Source organism: Ixodes scapularis, unplaced genomic scaffold (genome assembly GCF_016920785.2).
Source record: "Ixodes scapularis isolate PalLabHiFi unplaced genomic scaffold, ASM1692078v2 PGA_scaffold0__279_contigs__length_252992795, whole genome shotgun sequence".
In the NCBI taxonomy this organism is placed as follows: domain Eukaryota; kingdom Metazoa; phylum Arthropoda; class Arachnida; order Ixodida; family Ixodidae; genus Ixodes; species Ixodes scapularis.
Genome location: NW_024609835.1, coordinates 2733894 through 2753924, shown reverse-complemented (window position 1 = coordinate 2753924; position 20031 = coordinate 2733894). Strand labels below are relative to the sequence as shown.

At 46.5% G+C, this 20031-nt stretch overlaps 1 protein-coding gene across 1 annotated transcript in view; it reads right to left on the bottom strand.

Annotated features, from left to right (window-relative positions):
• LOC115318771 (alpha-(1,6)-fucosyltransferase-like) overlaps positions 1-20031 on the bottom strand; it is a 74112-nt gene that overhangs the window by 18558 nt on the left and 35523 nt on the right. Inside the window, exons 3-5 of the mRNA XM_042289274.1 lie at positions 13578-13731; positions 7944-8058; positions 5450-5702 (exon numbers count right to left, since the gene is read on the bottom strand). Coding sequence (XP_042145208.1) covers positions 5450-5702; positions 7944-8058; positions 13578-13731 — 522 coding nt within the window. The remainder of the gene's footprint in view (positions 1-5449; positions 5703-7943; positions 8059-13577; positions 13732-20031) is intronic.

The following is a 20031-nucleotide window of genomic DNA, read 5'->3' as shown; positions in this document are numbered from 1 at the left end:
GGGTTCCGAGGTTTTTGGGGACCATGACAAGGTGGTAGAGTGCGTCTGTCTGGAACAGTTTTTTAGTACCTTGCCCGAAGAAACCCGCTACTGGGTGCAGGACCGGCCTGACGTGAAGACGGTACAGCGAGCGGCGGAACTCGCTGAAGAGTTCAGCTCTCGTCGTGGCGTGCTTCCCGAATGGCGCGGTCGCCAGCACAGAGACCCCTCGAAAGGGACCGGCGCGGGGTTTAAGGACAGGTTACGGCAAGGGAAGGAGAAGGGTGGCCACAACGGTAGCGCAGATGGGGCGGCGAAGGAGTGCGAAAACGGAGGAAAGAAACCCGAGGAGAAAGGGCACGGGAAGGCGTTCGAGTCCCGAAAACCTTCAGTATGCTTTAGGTGTCACGAGCCAGGGCACTTCGCTGCCGGGTGCCGTAAACCACGAGTAGTGTTTTCTTTCGTGAGTGAAGACGATGAGAACATGCGTCTGTTGGAGCCCTACATGCACGACTTGGTGGTGAACGGTAGACCTTGCAAAGTTCTCCGTGACTCAGCCGCTACAATGGACGTGATTCATCCGTCCTACGTAAGTCCATCTGACTTTACAGGCGAGTGCGCCTGGATTAGACAGGTCGTTGAGGAGAACAGCGTATGTCTGCCGATTGCCAAGGTCAAAGTGGAGGGGCCTTTCGGGGAAATAGAAGTAGAAGCCGCGGTATCAAAGTCCCTGCCCGAGAGGTACCCTTACCTCTTTTCAAACAGATCCGATCTCCTTCTGAGGGAAAAGGGCCTAAGCTTTGGGGAAGGAGTTGTCCAGGCTTTGACACGTTCCAAGGCGCGCGAGCTCGCAGCTAAGCAGTCGACCGAACACGGTAGTGAGGGCAGTCGGGACGACAAGCACAATGGGTCAACTACTTCTGACTCCATCGAGATCCCTGAAGTGATTGAAGTTGCGCCCCGAGAGAGCAGTGACAGTGGGAGTGATCCGGCTGAGGATCAGGAACAAGTAGATAGACCAACTCCGGAGGAAGAGGGAAATTTTCTCTCGCCTCACTCATCGAGTTTTCAGAGCCTGGTGGAGGTGGACAGAGACAGTTTAGCGGCCGAACAGGCGAGTGACCCCACCCTGAGTAACATGACAAACCACACTCAAAGGGAGGGAGTGGCTAAGCGGAACGTTTCGTTCCACACTCGTTCTGGCGTGGTTTACCGACAGTACAGGGATCGCAAAGGGGTCAGTTATGACCAGCTAGTAGTTCCGACAAAGTATCGCAGGGACCTTCTCTGTCTTTCGCATGGTAGCTCTTGGTCGTGTCACTTAGGCGTAAAGAAAACCAAGGCACGATTGCTACAGGAATTTTACTGGCCGGGTTGTTTCAAGGAGGTGGAAGAGTTTGTGCGCTCGTGCGATGCCTGTCAACGCGTTGGAAAGCCCACTGACAAGCAAAAGGCGCCACTGAAGCTAGTACCACTAATCACCGAACCGTTCCGACGTCTGGTGATTGACGTCGTGGGACCTCTTCCGGTGACCGATTCGGGATACCGGTACATCTTGACCATGCTTTGCCCCGCGACTAAGTTTCCGGAAGCAATCCCCTTAAAAGAGCTTAGTTCCGCCGGGGTAGTTGACGCGCTTCTGTCGGTGTTTGCTCGGATAGGATTTCCGGCAGAGGTGCAAAGTGACCAAGGGAGCGTTTTTACTAGCGCCCTGACCACGACCTTTCTAGAAAAATGCGGCATTCGCGTAGTGCACAGCTCGGTTTACCACCCTCAGAGCAACAGCGTTGAAAAATGGCACTCAGTTCTCAAACGCGTTCTACGCGCGCTCTGTTACGAGCATAAGAAAGACTGGGAAGCCTGTCTGCCTGCTACGATGTTTGCTCTGCGGACGGTCCCGCATGAGACTACTGGGTTTAGTCCCGCTGAGCTGGTGTACGGGCGATCCCTGAGGTCTCCCCTCCGAATGTTACGTGAGGCATGGGAAGGCGAGGGCGAGCAGGTGACGGTAGTGGCCTACGTTTTAGAGCTTCTTGATCGCATGCACAGCACTAGAGAGTTAGTAGAGGCTAACATGAAAGCCGCGCAGACGAAAGCCAAACTCTATTACGACAGAACAGCCAGACGTCGCACGTTCGCCGTAGGGGACGCGGTCATGCTGCTCAGGCCCACTAAGAAGAATAAACTAGAAGTTCAGTGGGAGGGGCCAGCTGAGGTAGTTGGAAAGTTGTCTGACACGAACTATGCGGTGAAGATGCCTGGCCGGCGTAGGGAAGCCAGGATATTTCACAGCAACTTAATGAAACCATACCGACAACGGGAGGCAGTAGTCAACCTAGCTCTAAACATGCCCGAAGAAGTCGAAGCAGACTTTCCCGCGGTCGGTAACGAGCCAGAAGGTGAGTCTCTCCAGCGAATGCTGGAGAGGGTATAGAACGCGAGACGGAGTTAGATCCAACACAGGTAGCCGAACTCCACGCGCTGGTTAATGAGTTTCGTGACTGTTTTGCGGATAAACCAGGGAGAACCAGCCTAGTGGAGCATGACATCGAATTAATGACCGATACTCCGATCCGTTCCAGACCTTATCGCGTCTCTCCTAGGCAGAGAGAAATCCTAGATCAGGAAATAAAGCGAATGCTGGAGCTAGGGGTCATCGTACCAGCGGAGAGCGACTACACCTCCCCGGTAATCCTGGTGGAGACTCCTGGGAAAAGTCCTAGACCCTGTGTGGACTATCGAAAACTAAACGCCATAACGCGGGACCAGACTTACCCAATCCCTAATATTGAGGAAAGAGTCGAACAGGTAAGCAGCGCAAGGTTTCTGTCAACTTTAGACTTAACTAGAGGTTAGTGGCAAGTCCCCCTAACGGAGCGGGCAAGCCAGTACGCGTCTTTCATCACTCCGATGGGAACTTTTCGGCCAGTAGTGTTAAGCTTTGGCTTAAAAAACGCGCCATTTTGCTTCTCCCATCTCATGAACCGGGTATTGCAAGGGCTGGAAACTTTTGCTCTTCCTTACCTCGATGACATTGCTGTGTTTTCTGAGAGTTGGGAGGAGCACGTGGCAAATCTGAAGGAGGTTTTGAATCGCCTACGCGACGCCGGATTGACCATAAAAGCGGAAAAATGTCAGCTAGGCCGAGCCGAAGTTAACTACCTGGGCCATATCGTAGGAAGAGGATACCGACGGCCGTCTGAGCTCAAAATCGCAGCTGTAGAAGAGTACCCGAGGCCACTAACCAAGACGGACATAAGATCATTCTTGGGTTTAACGGGATACTACCAACACTACATCCGAGGCTACTCCCAGATCGCTAGTCCGCTGACAGACGCTCTTCGAAAATCTGAACCTTTGCGGGTGGTGTGGAGTGATGCGAAGGAAGACGCCTTTCGTTCACTCCAGAGACAACTGTTGAGCCAGCCGATTCTTCGGTCGCCGGATTACAGCCGTCCTTTCATAGTGCAGTGTGACGCGAGCGACCGGGGCATGGGGGCCGTGTTAAGCCAGAGGGAGGACGATGGGAAGGAGCACCCCGTCTTATACGTTAGCCGAAAACTTTCTACCAGAGAAGAGGCCTACAGCGCCTCGGAAAAGGAGTGTGCATGCCTGGTTTGGGCGGCCGGAAAGTTGGATTGCTATCTGGCAGGTACGCGCTTCACTTTCGAGACAGACCACTGCCCACTCACGTGGCTCCAAAACATGTCCGCAAAGAATGGGCGTCTTCTGAGATGGAGCTTAGCTCTACAGCGGTATAATTTTGAAGTTAAGTACCGAAAAGGCAAGCTAAACGGGAATGCGGAGGGGCTTAGCAGAGGCTTTGTCGCGTAGGTTGAAATTCTTGATAATGTTGCCTTTTTCTTCTATTAATATTTTTTTTTTTTTGCGTGTGTAATATGGTTCGATGTCAGCCTGATTTGGATGAAAAGCATCATCATATGACTTTCTTTGGGATCAAAATTGAATGAGTTAATCGTCTGCTTTCCGAGGCGGTATATCCTTCTGACCTTTACATTTGGTTGCGTGGTGTATATTTTCTAGATATTTTGACGTATCAGTTACGGGGTTGATTGAATTCACATTAGTGGTCTTAATTGTTTGTCTTCGCTACCTGGTAAATTTCACTGGTGGAGTGTTGGGCACTGGCTGGGGTTACGGCTTCGGCTTTTTTGCGGGTTCTGTTATGCCTTCGACAGGTCTTCACCCAAGTCTGCTCCACCCGGGGCAGTTCTTCGTTCGCCAACCAAGTCTACGGAGGAAGCGGAACTTCCTGGACTCTTCGGAGAGCAGCGGTGACTGCAACCCCTTCGAGTCCACTACCTGGCGGCGGAGGAGCTGTTATGAATGGCCCCCGGACCAGACCGTCTCGATCTAAACCACCCGGCACTGGGGAACCCCCTTGAGAATCGTCGCCATATGGTTCCGGTCAGTTGAGATTGAGCCCGGAAACGAAGCGAGCGGCGACAAAGAGATGGCTTTCGACGGAGGACCACCGTGTTGTTGCCGCCACACCTAGGCGCGAAGCTGAGCCGGACCCTTACTTCTGGCGGGGATTACACTGGCCCGAAACAGGGTCACCCGACGCAGGAAACGGGGATTATTGTGCGAAGATTCCGGATGACGGTGCGCCAGCTGCGGGACCTCCGTGAGGGTGTGTTCAGCACGGATCATCTTCGGACGCCACTTGCGGTTGTTCCGGCCCAACCCTTTTCGTGCCACAAAGCCGCCTAATGGAGAGATCGGCACCACCTCGGCCAGCGTCGTCTCCCCGGCTGAGAGTGGACCCTTTGTTGTCGCCTCCTCGGCGCGGCATTCGAGAGCGGGAGTGACTCAGAGCCGGGGTGTGATGTCCGGCCGCTACTACGCTGTGGGCTTGTGCGTGCTAGTGGGCGGGGCCTGAGCCGTTGGGGAACGGCGTCCTGGCCTAGAGACGTAGGGAAGGGGGACCTTATAAAAAGAGCGGTTTTACGCGCTCTCGGTGTGTTCTCACGTTGTTCTCATGCCGTACGGCAGACTGTACATAGAATGTAAATAAACAGTTTGAGAAGAGACACCCTGGCTCGCTACCAACTCTGCCCGATGTCCTGGGCGACGCATGGCTCCAGCGGAGATCGGCTACTTGGACAAGTCCCGAGTCACAACAGCCCCCAGCGCGAAAGCGAGAGGGCTCACGTACTTCTGCTACTGACAGGGGATGGCGATCCTTCATCAAAATCGTCAAGAAATCATTTTTCAAGGTTCGGTACATGTAACGTATTGGGCTAGAACGTTCTCGCCCTCTTTTCACCGATGGGGCTATTACTGGGTGAAACATGAGCATTTTCTAAGACAATTTATAACTTGATCAAACTTTTACCCAAGATTTTCCAGGTCTGCCAAAGCAGTCGAAGCGCGAGGTTCTACAAAAAGGTTCGGGATGTCCCTACCCGCTACCCTTATCGTGATCACTCAAAGAGCTACCTGTTACCTGCTGGGATTGGGTTCTTTTTTGTGCTCCTCGTGTCGGCGTCCGCACAAGATGGGCCCAGGATAGGGAGGAACGTCTTGACCCACTTGTTTTTGGGGGCGTAGTGCCACTTGGAGGTGTCTACCACCAGCGTCCTTCCCTTGCGCAACGCTTCCAGCAAGCACCAGAGCAGGATGTGGACACCCGATGCCAATCCGTACTTGTTCCTGAGAGGACAACGGAGCTTCGGAGCCGCGGTGCAATTGGCCGGATTCTGGACAAAGACGCAGAAAGTATGTGTATATAAGTTCGTTTGACCCGAAGTCTGAGCGCAGCCGACGCTGGGTACTTCCATCTCAAACATCCCAGACATTGCGATCGACCATTTTCTACGTTTAAAAGAAAATCCGCGACTTTTTACCGCAAGGTAAAAAGTCACGGATTTTCCTTAAATAGTTTCACCCATTTTTTTTTTTTTTTTTCGTATCGTGAGCGTGGTTTGAACTCTTAAAATGAGCGTAAAACTATCCATCATATTTTTTAAGAAGCGCTTCATAATTGGTTTTATGAAATGCGAGCGAATTTTAGCTTGCTATGTTGCGATGATTAAGCAATTTTAATTGTTAAAATATTTTTTTTAATTCAACAAATTGCGCGAAAGAAAGCACTTTTTTTATTTTTCTTCAATTATTAGCGCCTGGCAAACATATATATATATATATATATCTTGGAAGCCCCATCCCATAGACGTATTCTAAGGAGAAAAAAATGTTGAAGCCGTACAACACATTCTTCGCAAAAAAAAAAAAAATATTCCAACGTTGCAAAAAAGTTCTATGCCGCCTAAACACTGGTCTATTCTACCCTGAGCTGGTCCAAGTCAAGTCCACGTGAAGCGAGTGGAAGCCACTGGCTTCACGTGAGCGGTCGTCTGTCACGTGCTTCCACAGCTCTCACTTCGAAGTCGACGCACTTCACAGCGGTACGAGTCAGAGGACTGCGCGATCGGAAAACCTGAGAGCACTCTGAAAGAACCAACCGAATATACCTCGAGCGCCCGACTTCGACAAGCCGAATGTTCATCGGCTTTTAAAGGTGCTCCAAGACACTGGAAATCGACCAGCCCATATACCATGAGAAAGGAATCGAAGAGGCGGTTGGTTCTATGACAATTATAAACAAATATTTTATAAGATCTTTTATTGTGCTTTGCAGGCATCATTTTACGCTTTTAGACATGCATTTTATGCTTTTCGTCAAAGTTTAGATATATAATCTTCGGCGGCACGATTCATCACGTTAGTGCGTGGTAACATTCGGGAACATTGAAAATAATTATTCCCTTTATCAAACAAACAACAGATCCGATCAGAAGTTGCTTTTAACGCTGTCTTGGCCAGGCGACAATAATCAATCGTTTATTTTTAGACATCAGAAACACAAGAAACCCGCCTCGCCTTGTTTTCTTATTTGCGCTGAATGTAATTAGATTACGCTCTTTCAAGCATATAACATAAAAAAGCAAGTTTTTTTTTTTACTTCTTTAACGGTTTTATTGACGCATGCCTTGTTCTCGAGCCTTTTTTTTTTTTTTTTGCATACAAGGAAACTTCAAGCAAAAGTACGCATCCCTAAACTTATCCCCACACTTATAGACCAGAATCTAGATTATCATGCAAGCACGTGTACGCTGAGCAAGCTCTAAAACATGTCATTTCATCTACTTCTCTGCAGACCACTTAACATTGGACCTACGAAATTCTCTTGATCAATTGCAAGACGATCGAAACACCTTTCAAGCGACAAATGAAGTAAGCAACGTGGCACTGACGACGACATTCGTCGTTGTGACGTCGTGATAATTGTCGCCTTGTGACCTTTACTTTTAGAGCGTACAGAATATTAAAGCAATCTTTTTGTGACCGTTCGATTCGAACATTGCACTAATTGGCTCTACGGGATTTTAGTTTAAAAGATGACGCGTGGGCAGTTAGCTCTGATTAGAAGGATCCGTGGATCGACGCAAAAGGTATGTGCCTTTATGTCTTACCCGCTGCATCTTCCTCTAATCGGAGCAAACAAGCGCGTCGCGTCTGCTCCACGTTCAGTGTCTCGCGTTCGAATACCGGACGCCGGCGTTCGGCGTCCGAACGCGTTCCAACAGTGAGCAAGGCGGCTGGCCTTTGCGCCTACTCCCTCATCCTTCCAATCAGAGCCCGGCACTCTGACGTCACCGTGCGCTCTTGTCTCCTCCTCTCCCTCAGTTTCCCTCGGTATACGTGTTTTCCACTGACGTCACTTGGTCACACATAATGATGGGGAAAAGGACACGTGAAAGCGTTGTTTCCGCTGCGTTAACGAGACGCTCCTGACAACCAGAAAGAGGGGCGGACTGGAATAGGTCTGGATCGCCAACACAATGCTCTCATAAATGAATTTAAAAATAAAAAAAGAAGAACCTAATAAGTTCTATGAGATTTAAGCTTCAGCCAAATTGACCAAGGAATTTACTTACTTGCAAATCATGAATCGTTTGTTGTACGTAGGTTTGAAGTTTCTTCATATTTTCCGCAACACGGTCTTGCACACCATCCATATTCTTTAGACGCTCGACGTCCATTTGCGCAATCCTGAATGTGTCGTGGACACCACAGAGTAACGAAGGTGCGTCGAAGGCAAATGTTTCATAAATGAGTAGGTAACGCAGCGTACATTCAACATGGTATATTGCCTGACGAACACCTATCACACAGACTAAGAGAAAGTGGGACAAACCATATGATTTTTGCATCATACTGTGGTCGTTTTCTATTCTCCCCAAACGATTAAAGATCATGTTTGTTTGTTTTTGTTCTTCTTAACTACGAGTGACATGTCTGCCTTCGCACTTTTGGCAGACATCTCTATTTATTGACTATATTGACTGTTTCATAACCAAGCAATGTAGATAAAGCATGGCAGCATACTCCGTCTGTTTCTTCAGCTACCTAATCTGGATAGATTTGTAGAACCCCCATTCTTGGCTCTTCCCGGCATGGTATCTATTACTTGTTCCTAAATTCAAAATTGCCACGGAGGAAACGTCAAGTGATGGTGATGCCAAAACTAAAAATCTAACTCTCCCGCGCTTTTCAGTGGGGTGACGTCACAGGTTGTATACCTTGCTAGTCGAACAAGCCACCTAAAAAACATAGTGTTTTGCACGTATTGGTTTTGTTTTCTCTGGCGTGATCTTAACCAGCATTCATTTCACACCACTTTGTGTTACACGTCGAGAATAAGCTGAGAGAAATAGTACAGCATATGACGTCACGGTTTCAGTGTTGCCAGCAGAACACCTCAATTATTCAGACATACTTTAAAACTTTAAAAACTTCGCGAGAAAAAAATGTAGTGATATGTAACTTATGTTACTATAGTTCAAATGCGTCTACCACCCGTTCTAAAGTTTGCACCAACGTCTGTACTATATTGCTAGATCACATACTCTGTGCACTGGTTGGACACGAGTGCTGACGTCAGCGCTCAGCGAAGACTCAGATCCAATCACGCGCTTCGTATCCAATGGATATCAGAGCCGTGTATACAGAGAGTTTGGTCAATGGGAGGCACCGGCAGAGCCAGGGCGTGCATCAGACGCAGAAAGAGGACTTGGCATTCTCTCTTGCCCAACGAGAAGCCAAAAAGAATCCCCTAGCGGCGGTAGCGAGAAACAGTTTTGGTTGTTTTAATAAGCGCGTAAGAGTTTAATGTAGTAACCTTCGTGGTGGAAAATAGGGTGCACGTGATGCTTCGATCATGATCATGAAGAGAGATGGAAGAAACGAACGCGCCGTTCAACTCTGTTTTGCTCGGACAGAGTTTCCCGGCCCTCGGCGCTTGACGTACGGATTATGTCGATCGTTCCGCTAGTCGCGTTCCTCCACCAGGATTTTAAATGACCATGATTGAAACATCACGTGCACCATATTTTCAGTCACCAAGAGTTACTCTGATGCACTTATCAAGTTTGTTTCTCGCCACCACCGCCAGGGTATTATTTCCGGCTTCTGGTTGACCACTTTCGAATTTGTGAAGACGCCCTGGAACACGCCCAGCCCGCTTTCGGCCCATGGCGCCTCCTCATTTGTCTTCTATACTGTGGTGCCTGGAACACGTCTCCGACTGCTGTGTTTACCGGGTCCAAAAAAGTGGTCCCTCAATTTCTGCCGGATGACGTCATAGAAGTGTCATGCTGTCGCCGATCGCGATCCTGGCGGCGTCCCAACAGCTGTGGTGTATGTGGCAGACGCCTGTTCTGCTGCAGGTCGCTTTCCACTCTGACAGTTCACGGAAGATACAGCAGCCGGAAGTTGGGACGCTTGGGATGCCGTGACGACAGCGGCACTCGCGTTGGCCTGTGGTTTTCGCCAACATTTCTACGACCAACCGCCAAGATCGCGACAGGCAACAGCATGACACTCTGGCTTCTGTGACGTCATTTGTTGCCACTTGGGGACCACTTTTGATGTATGGGCGGGACAGGACGCTAAACACACCAGTCGGTAACGCGATCCAGGCACCATACCTATACTTCCCAATGAATGGACAAACTCTCTACATATACGGCTCTAGTGGATATGAATGACTATTGGCGACTCCAGCGAAATCGACGCCGCGTAGCGGCAACGCCGAGAAGCTCCTGAGAACCAAGCAGCGATAGCAGACTACACTGTCGTCTGCTATCGCTGCTTGGTTCTCCTAGGCCGCATAAAAACAAACATCGTTTCCAGTAATTATTTTTATGCTTCCGCTGCGTCATTCCTAAGCACTAACTAGAAGAAGGTTTCTACCGTCCAAAAATCGCTTTGCTTTCATATGTAGCACGATTTTTATGCTGCAGCGCAAGAAATTTACAGTGGTCCGCGTGCTGACCGACGCAAATTACCTCCTTTCGTCCGCCATTTTGCCTGACCAGCGCGCCCCCTATTAGCCCCGAGAAGTTCGCGTGGCGCCTCCTTACGGTAAACCGGGGTGACGTCACGGCGAGGAGAGAATTTTTCCCCGACTTGCCCCGCTCGCCTGTGGAGGTTGTGACGACGCTAGCTGTCGGCGCGCTCGTTTCTATTTTTTTTTTTTTTTGCGCGTTTTTTGTAGGAAGTGTGCATTTTTGTATGTGCCTTTATGGAGGTTTGGCCTGTAGTTACAGGCGAAACTTGAACCAACATTTTAAGCATGGTTGACAGGGCAGGCAACGCATGAATCGCAACTGGTATATGAAAATAAAGAAATATGGCGACAATTGCAGGAGCATCACTGTAGATTTACATCTCGCAGAATGAATGCTTCTGATGGTCTGAATGAATTGGCAGGTTATGCATGCTATTTTTTTTTTGTATCTCTGTTTTTAAACAAAATTGCCGAAGCAGAAAAGCTGCATGCTGCTCGAGCAACATGCTAAATACAGTCTGGGCCATGGGGAGAGAATCACAAGTAAGACAGCCCAAGTGCAGGGGCGAAGTAAAAAAAGGGAAAAAAAAAAAACAAGGAATCTTTATTATCTACATTGCACGCATTTGACCTTTGCTGGATTCGGATAGTATTTCAATGGACTACACGGGTGGTATCTGTGGACTTGTTTATATCAACTCTCAAGTAATGTATACCAAAAGTAAACGAAGGAGATTTTACTTAAATCGAATCGTCCTGAAGCTAAAATACCAGATGCTTTTCTCAGGCAGACTGTAGCCCTTCACAAGTTCCACATTTTCTGCTAATAGTGCTGCATCTACCACTGGACAGACGTTCAAATGCTTGCTTTTACTCCTGTTTTCCTCTGTTGTCAGAGAGTGCAGCTGTAGGGAGTTTGGAGGCTGAGGGAGGTTTTGGAGACCTGCAGCAGTGTCTCTTTTAATTGGAAATGACAATTCAGACTAAACGGTGTATTTTCCAAATACCCGAGTGTGGAATAAAAATGTCAGGAAAAAGTATAAACATTCCAAATTACGGCACTATTGCTGTGCATATTTTGGGCAGTTCAATACATATCATACAGGCAACTGGGGGCGATTCGGCCGTTTCCGCTGCTACCATACAAACTAATTTCCAGCAATTGTGCATCTTCTAAGACATATGCCTGCATACGTGTATAAACTATATAATTAATTTACGAAGAAACTACATTTATGTAAAACAACCTTGTTCCACGAGCACTTCAAACATAATCAGAGATGGAGCCTTTAAAACATCTGCGAACCAGCGCATGCAGTGCGGCAGCGCAAAGTCGAGGCCGCGAGCTAATTTACCGACCACGCAAAGGCCCATGATATAAATGCCACTTCAAATGCCTTGAAAGCGGGATGTAATATCGTCCTAAACCATGAACATGCAAGGAACAGAATTCCAGCGCCTGAAACACTTGCGCCACCGCTTCACCAATCCCTCGCAAAATTGCATTGTGTTGTGTAAACGGACGGGGAGGTTCATCGGCGGAATAGCCTCCGCCGGTAGCTTTCGGGATTTGTAATCCAATTTTAAAGGTAAAAGGGACAAGCAGGCTTATAAAATGTACGGAAGCACGTCAATATCGGCCTAACACAACGTCTTGTACATCGGGTAAACGAAGTCCAGCTTCTCGAAGAGCTTGCGGCACACAACGCCAAACCAGGAAGCCGGTGCTGGGAAGCGAGCCGATGCGATATCGCGGAGCGGAGTCATCCCCCTGACGTCACGGTACACCTCACCCAATCAGGGCGCGGCGACCGCAGCGACGCTTGTGTTCGCTCTCGGGGCTAATAGTTCACTGGAGTCGCGAATATCATTTGTAACGGCCGGCACCTTGCGCCAACTAGACTAAGTCTAGAAAGACTACAATGGCGACCGCCAATGTTGCCTGGCGGACTTCTAGAAAGGGTCTATTTTCAGGCAAATCAGAGTCAATAAAAATTTCGCCGAAGCTCCCATCTAAGGTTTCATTGAGAATAAATACATGTACATCACTCGTAAAGTCATGAGAATTCGAACAAAAGGCTAGCTCACGCAGTCGCGTTTTCTTACGTTGCTTTAGTTATGGGCTGCTTACGTCTGCTTACACTGCGAGTCACCGGATATGCGCGCTTCGCATAAAGCGTGGCAATCAGGCTAAGGAGTAATTTTGCACGCAACATAAGGACCACGGATGTATCGAATACTCATGACGTAACGTAAGGAAACGTGAGTAAAGGCTTCTGCGTGAATGGGTCTTTATTCTCTGGTCATTTGCAGTGGATTCATGACGCTGTTTTGAAGCATGCCAACCTCACGCCGTTAACGTTTTAATTTAAGTTATTTTTCTTTTAGCGCCCGAAAGCATTATAGAGAAAAGTGCAACACTGTGACATACGAATACAAAAATTAAAGAAACAATAAAAACGCGCATAAATATAAAATCACAAGGAAACCCGTTTAGCAAATTTGGAATTGCAATTCTAACTTTAGCAAGTTATGGTAATTGTAACTATACAACTGGGGGAAGACGATTCCAGTCAATTGAGTTTCGAGGCATGAAAGAGTAGATGTGCTGTATCGGGAGGATCCTACATTTTAATTAATCATTGGTTCATGTTGAAGTGTAATATGGTTCTGAACACAGCGCCTGACGTAACAAACGTGACTTTGCGCATAAAACAACCTTGCCTTCTTTGAAGACAATGGAATTCTGACTATTTATATATTGTTAGGTAAGGCTTTGGATATTCCGCCACATTAAAAAAATTTACCTGACGAGTAATCTTCTATTTGACAACTGATTTCACGATAAGCGAAGAAAAGAACCAGGAAAAAGGAATGCTATAATGTTTTCTCTCATGCTCTCGTTTAAGGAAGCATTCAACAAAAAGCCGAAGTACAAGCCTTGCTCAGTAAGATATAGAGACGCTTTAAACACGCGCCAGATTGAACCGTTGTAGGCGACCTTCTCTTGTTTTACCGATATACCAAGTCACTGAAGCGAGCGTTTACGACAGAGGGTTATGTTGTGGGGAAAGAACGCAGTAGCACCTAAAGTGGCAATAACCTGTCCTGCTGTGGTTATGCCGAAGTGAAGTGAGCGAAATAAGAGGAAACAAAAACTTAAGGTCGGTTATAGCGGCGCCCATGCACTGCTGCCGGAAAGCGTCTACATATCACGTACCTCAAAAAGTCCATAGACTTCTTAAGAATTGTTGATTTGGGCTCCTTTTTCGTCTTATCCTTCTTGGTTCTTAAATAATATATAAGAAAATTCCGCAGGTCGTTTATTCCAACTTCAAGTCGGTTGTAAATTGTTGCTTGCTTGTCTTGAGACACTGAAAAAAGAAAAGGAAAGAAAGAGCTGATTGAAACAATAAATGTAACTCGCTTTCTATTCCTTGTTAGACTTTAGGGTTTTGGCAAACACTTAAAGATCACGAAGAATTAACCCTCACATAAATACTGATATTGCCACGAGGCAGGAAAATACGGGCTGTCCCGTATGGAAATCTTATATCTGGGGCATATCTGGCCATATCAAACATTATATGATTATATACGGCCTATACACGTGTCCTTATCTAGAGTATATACAGCCTTATCTGGCTTATATACAGCCTTATCTGGCGCAAATACTGCCTTATCTGGCATATATACAACCTTATTTGAGGTATATCTAGCGTAGATACAGCTTTATCTGGCAGCCGAATTGCAATATATAAAAAAGTTTTAAAAAACGTTTAAAAAAGTGCCTTTTTTAGCAAACTGTGAATGACTCATTGTTCACGAGCTATATATTAGCGCAAATAATCATAAACTTCAGCTTTGGCAAGCTTAAGTATGGAATTGCTTGTGCTAATTTTGACGAGGATTTCAATGTAGCTTAAATTATTTCGAAGTGTTAATATTACGCCCGAATAGACAATTTGCTAAATCCCCCAAGCGCCTCGGCCCGTACTCGAGGAATCATGGGGACGGTGTATCTTCAGCTGCCTACTGATCGGAAATTTCCACCAATTTATGGTTACACAGTTCTGAGTGTGATTCGGAGTCACCGTGAACAAGTGTAGTATAAACCCCAAGTACCTGTCATATCACTTATAAAATTTCTCGCCAATGTCTGTACGGTGCATTCTGTCCAACCTGGATGAGCTTCAGACATATCTCTTACATTATTATCATTCTCGTACAGCTTCTAAAACGCTGATATTAAGTTATAAACGCTAAAAATGCTATACACCTCGCAAGTGGGCTCATTTACGTCTTCTGCGCATGAGAAAGGAGGCGCGAAGGCGGGAGAGGAGGTTGATGACGATTCCGGCTAAGCTCCGCCCTCGCACATGTCGAGGGAGGCCGGGGGGAAAACAAACATCGGTGTCGGCCACATAGAGTTATTATAATGTACGCTAGAGGTTCAACTGGCGCTAGTGTCTATGCGACTTCCGTGACGCAAATTGAAGCAGACAGCAACCAGTCAACTTTCGCGGTGTTCCGGTGCATTCCTATGGGAAAATGCGAGTGCATTTTGTCTCTTCGCCGGAAAATAACACGGAGCAGTTTGGTTATTTGGGTCCGAGAAGTATGTACCTTACTTAACATTGCAAAAGTGTAATTGCTTTAGTTAGCGCATTTTTCTTCATCAGTGAACGATGTTTAACTTCGCTAGATTTCAATCCCAAACGTGTGTTCCACAGCACGTATGTAAAAACACGCGACGATTTAAAGCAAAATTACGATGGAAAGGAATATAGAGTGTGTTCCAGGCTCGCCAGCATTCTGGTGACGCTTATACCTTGCTAATATGCCAGTCCTGTCACTATATGAAAATGACCCCGTCGTGTACGAGCGGATAAAAACGCTCAACACGTAATGAATAAAGTATGTGGCTTTTATCGGGCACTTGTTCCAACTTGTTCTCGAAGATTTCGAGCGTGCGGGTGATATTTTGCACTTGGAACAAGCATCTTCGTACAGAGCAGAAAGAGTAAAGCGGTACTTACATATTTTAAATCGAAATATATTACATGGCCTTCAATTTATTTTGTTCGTACATGCACGGGTAGTGGCTGATCCAGTATTACAGCGTAGTTCTTGCCGTCTCTCTTCGTTATCCACATATCCTTCGTTCGTTTGGCACGTATATTCCCCATGCTGGAAAGCGCCTACGCCGTGTTCGCGCTAACAGTGTCCGACAGTGCACACAAATACACGTACGAAGTCGTTTTAGCACCGTTTTTAATGGGATGAATCTGAAAGCAAAACGCCGTAACTGACCAATTATTGCGTCGGCCTGACTGAGAACTGTTCCAAGCAGTACGTACGAAGTATTCGGGATAATTGCTCTTATGATCGAGCGCAGGGAGAAAATGCACTAACGTTTTACCATAGAAATGCATTACCGGAAGTTGATTTCGGAATGGTTGCTGTCTGCTTCAATTTGCGTCAGCACACTAGCGCCACTTGAATCTCTAGCGTACATTATAATAACTCTATGGTTGGCCATGGCGGCCGTGCTGTAGAGGCGACCGCGAGTCTTTTATTGATTGTAGCCCGGTTAAAATTTGCCGAATTCACATGATCGAGCAGCTTTGTGCCCCTTACAATTCCTCCGTCGTCTGCTAGAGGGATTTCAGAGATTTCAAGATGAAGGCGACGAAGAGCATCAAAAAGAAGGCGCTTGCCTAGCCTCGCGATTGAAACGCCGGTTGCGCCGGTCACTACGAGACCGCCGTCCGATTGTACCGGTAAGTTGCCTTTTACCTTGTTCTCCCTTTACGAACAGAACGGATTTTGCTTTCTAGCAGGTCTTTATAAATCTTGTGTGGCGGAATCGATAGGCGCTATTAATTGAAAAACCGCCGAGAATGTAGCGTTTTCGCGATCCTCCGAAGCCCATTTTCGCAGGTGATACTTAGGAATACATACTCGTCATTTTGACTCGAAACTGCACGGAGGCCGTATAAACTATGTTCCGTTTCATTTTAAATGCGATCGAAGTTAAATCTACATGGGCGGGTTCCGATCTTTGATCATTGCTGCCATGCATGCGCGATCTTGCAGTGCAAGGGCTGATCAGATTCTCGCGTTTATAATTTTCGCTTCGCTTGCACTTAGGTGAGACGCAGTATAGTCATACATCGTATTTGGTATAGTAGTTGCAGTCTACGGTTGTAATCATGGCACTGCAGAAAAGCACAGAGCTCAAAACTTACCACAAAAACGCGATCGTTCTTCTCTTTTTCTTTCAGGAATGAAATTGGAATGGCTGTTACGTGTAATACAGTGAACACCCTCGGACAGTACAAATTTGCCGTTTCACATTAGCCAGTATGAGTGAATTGCCAAAGTACCGATGCCGCCTTTCTGCAAAATGTGTTGCCCCGCAGTGTATCCTCTAACCACATCGACGCTGTCAGTGTCTGACGTGTTTTTGTGTGTCGCTTGTCTCCTTTTTCGTTCCCGTACCAAGATAAAAATTCGGAGATTGCGCACTATCCAAACCTAGCTAATGAGCGCCCCATGGAATTGACACGGGAGTAAACAATGACTGACATGTATATATTTTTGTTTTGTTCGCTCAGCAGGCTGGGTCAAGCAACAGCCAGTGTGTAAGTGACAAACTTTCTAATATCATTTGTCATTTCAAGGTCCCAGGTGGGCTCTCGACATCCAGAAACACTCCAACAGATGGTGGTCATACAGCGATTGTGAAGAATATGAAGACAGTCCCATTTGGATCAACATTTCTACTCCACTTATTGATAATCTTTCCTTGTTTCATCAATGCCCAAGTATGTCAGGCACTGAGTGACTACTCGCATGTGTTAGTGATGCTGGCATGCGAGGCCTCAGTATTGTCGCTGCCGATAGGGCTCACACCAAAGCTGTTCATGGTGCACCTTTCCATGGAGTTGTTTGGTTGATTCCAATTTTCTAGAAACGCTAATATTCAGTTTGGTGTGCCTTGAAGTAGATTTTTCAAGGAGGTCTCGTCTCTTTCCTGGGGGTAATACCATGTCAGCTGCTTTGCATCCGCCACTTGGAAACTGTTTGGACCGCTCTAAAGAACTTGTAATTGACCTTATCTGTTGTGTCCATGCTAATGCTGAAATGTAAAATTCACTGAACCATGTTTTACTAATGAACAAACACAATCAGTGGAAAGGAATGGCTTTATTTGTTTTCTCAAAGTATGCACTCTTTCGTACCTAATAAATGATGCTGGAAAGGCTACTTTCATTAGCAGACAACTTAGTCTACACTCTGTTTCACTATAACTTGGTGAATTGTGGAGGCTACGGCTCCTGTGAACCAGTAAGAATGTCGGAGCGAGGCACATGACAGCATGTCACAGGAGCGTTTGTGTCACCACGCCAAATGCAAGGACCTCCCGCCAGAACCGGCTGTCGTCTGCTCAGAAACCAAACAACTTCGGATGAACGTCCAATGCAGCAACATTAGCGTCGCTAGAGTTGCGAGCTCTTCAGGAACACTTTTATGAGACAACCACATGCTCAATTCGCCCATGAATCTGAGGCGGGTGCTAATGCTAGGGCGATGTTTTGAGCGGAAGTGGTCGATTCACGGCTACGATTCTTTGAACATCGATCACAAGCCATGTTTTTCTCAAAAAAGTGTTGATCCATATTAAGTGTCGTTAATAAGTAACATATATCTCCGTCTTTCTTCAGTGTCGTGTAGTGTTGCGGTCAGAAGAATCCGACGGCAACACTACTAAAAGAAGAAAAAAGACAAAGCCGAGAACTATGTTTTGTCGCAGATGGCGCTGTTGCTGTGGCGATAACGAGGACTCGACCATGGAGTGTTGTCGCGTGCCTGGCTACGATGCTCTTATTGGGTCGCAACGTTTGCCAAGTTACCGTGAAACGGAGTATAGTGTCTCACCTGTACATGCTATAAAACGAATGAGATGCCAGGTGTAGCCACTCTCGCAGCTGTAGCCCTTATATTATTGTTTGCTATGCTGTTTGGAAGAATACATAAAACAACCAGTTTACAAAGCCAAATCTAATTTTTTGCACTCTTGCATGTTACGAAAATAGAAGCACCACGCCTGAACACCAACATCTGTCTCTAAATTATTCCTTGCTGAAATAAAAAATAAATATACTATGAATATGAACCAATACAATCTCAAGCAGGTTTTATTTATTTATTTATTTTATTTCAAAATACTATCACTCCCTACATGGGACTAGGATAGGGACGGCATGAACAAAAAACTTGATAAACACTGAATGGAAAAATAAAAAGAACACCACAAAACCTTGACAACTGTATTCGTTGCAAACCCGTCCTAAAAATATATTACAGAAGAATCATTCGGCACTGGGGAAAAATGTAAAATCAATACAAAAATGGAAGAATGACGCTGGCTGGACTTTAGTCATGACGCGACAAAAAGAGGGAATAATAACTGAATAAACATGCAATTTCAAGGATTGCTGCTCATGTCATCAAATGCAAAACAAGAACAAAAAGATTTCAGCGATTGATACGATACTGGTTGTTCTAGGAGAGAGTTCCACTCGCTCATCGATAGGAGAATAAAACAATACTTAAAACAGTCCTTGAAGCAGCAGGGCTGGTGAAGGGCACGACTATGTTTGTTACGTGTACTTCTAGACGCGTCAGGAATTAAGTAAGTTGTCTTGCCTATCTGTAGATAATCACTAAGAATCATGTAAAGAAAGTTTAACTTTTTCTCTTTACGCCTATCAGGGCCGTAACCAGGGGGGGGGGGGGATAGGGGGTTCTGACCCCCCCCCGAAATTTTTTTCTGGGTACGGCCCTGGTCGGTGCACTTGCAGCCAGCCGATTTTAATCTCCACCTCTGCGCACGCGCAGTGACGCCGGTTGGCTACCGGATACCAAACCGGGACCGGTTCTCCGGTTTGCTGCAACTCTCCATTATATACCACCGATGCACATGATTCATAGTCAAAAATAAGACAATAGACACTTTCAAAATGGCCGCCGTTGTCCCCGAGAACCCCCCCCCCCCCCCCGAAATTTTTTTCTGGGTACGGCCCTGCCTAGCCTTTAGTAGCGAAAATTTGGCTCTCGAGTACAAAGCCGTTAAGAATGGATATGATTCAATAAACAATTACTTCAATCTGCAAGCTTGAAATCAAGTATGCGTGTGCAATAAATACCCTGGTCTTTCGACTATCCCCCGTTGACACTTTTTCTCGAAGGATAGGGACTTCGCCGATTTCACGGCAGTTCAAGCATTGGTCAGGCAACATGCTTGTGTTTATAGTTTCGGCTGTGCTATAGGAATAACAAAGGTGAGTTGTGTATTGCTGAGTCAAAGCAGAACTCTCAGGTCTAAAAGGCTTCTTAAAAATGCACTAAAGCTTGTTTTGACTTCATAATTACATGACTCGAACATAAACTACTCACTTCATCAAGTCTAAGGATTCACAAATAATCTGTGAACATGTATTCTGCTTTTATCTTCATACACTTATGAAACTGATTGCGTATATAAATTATGCAATCAGTCTTCAACACCTCCCCATTGCGAGAAGGAAGAGGGAGATTCGTTGGCTTTGTTTTCTCACCGGAAAGCAGAAAAAGAAAAGGAACAGGTTTCAATGTGCACATTACGT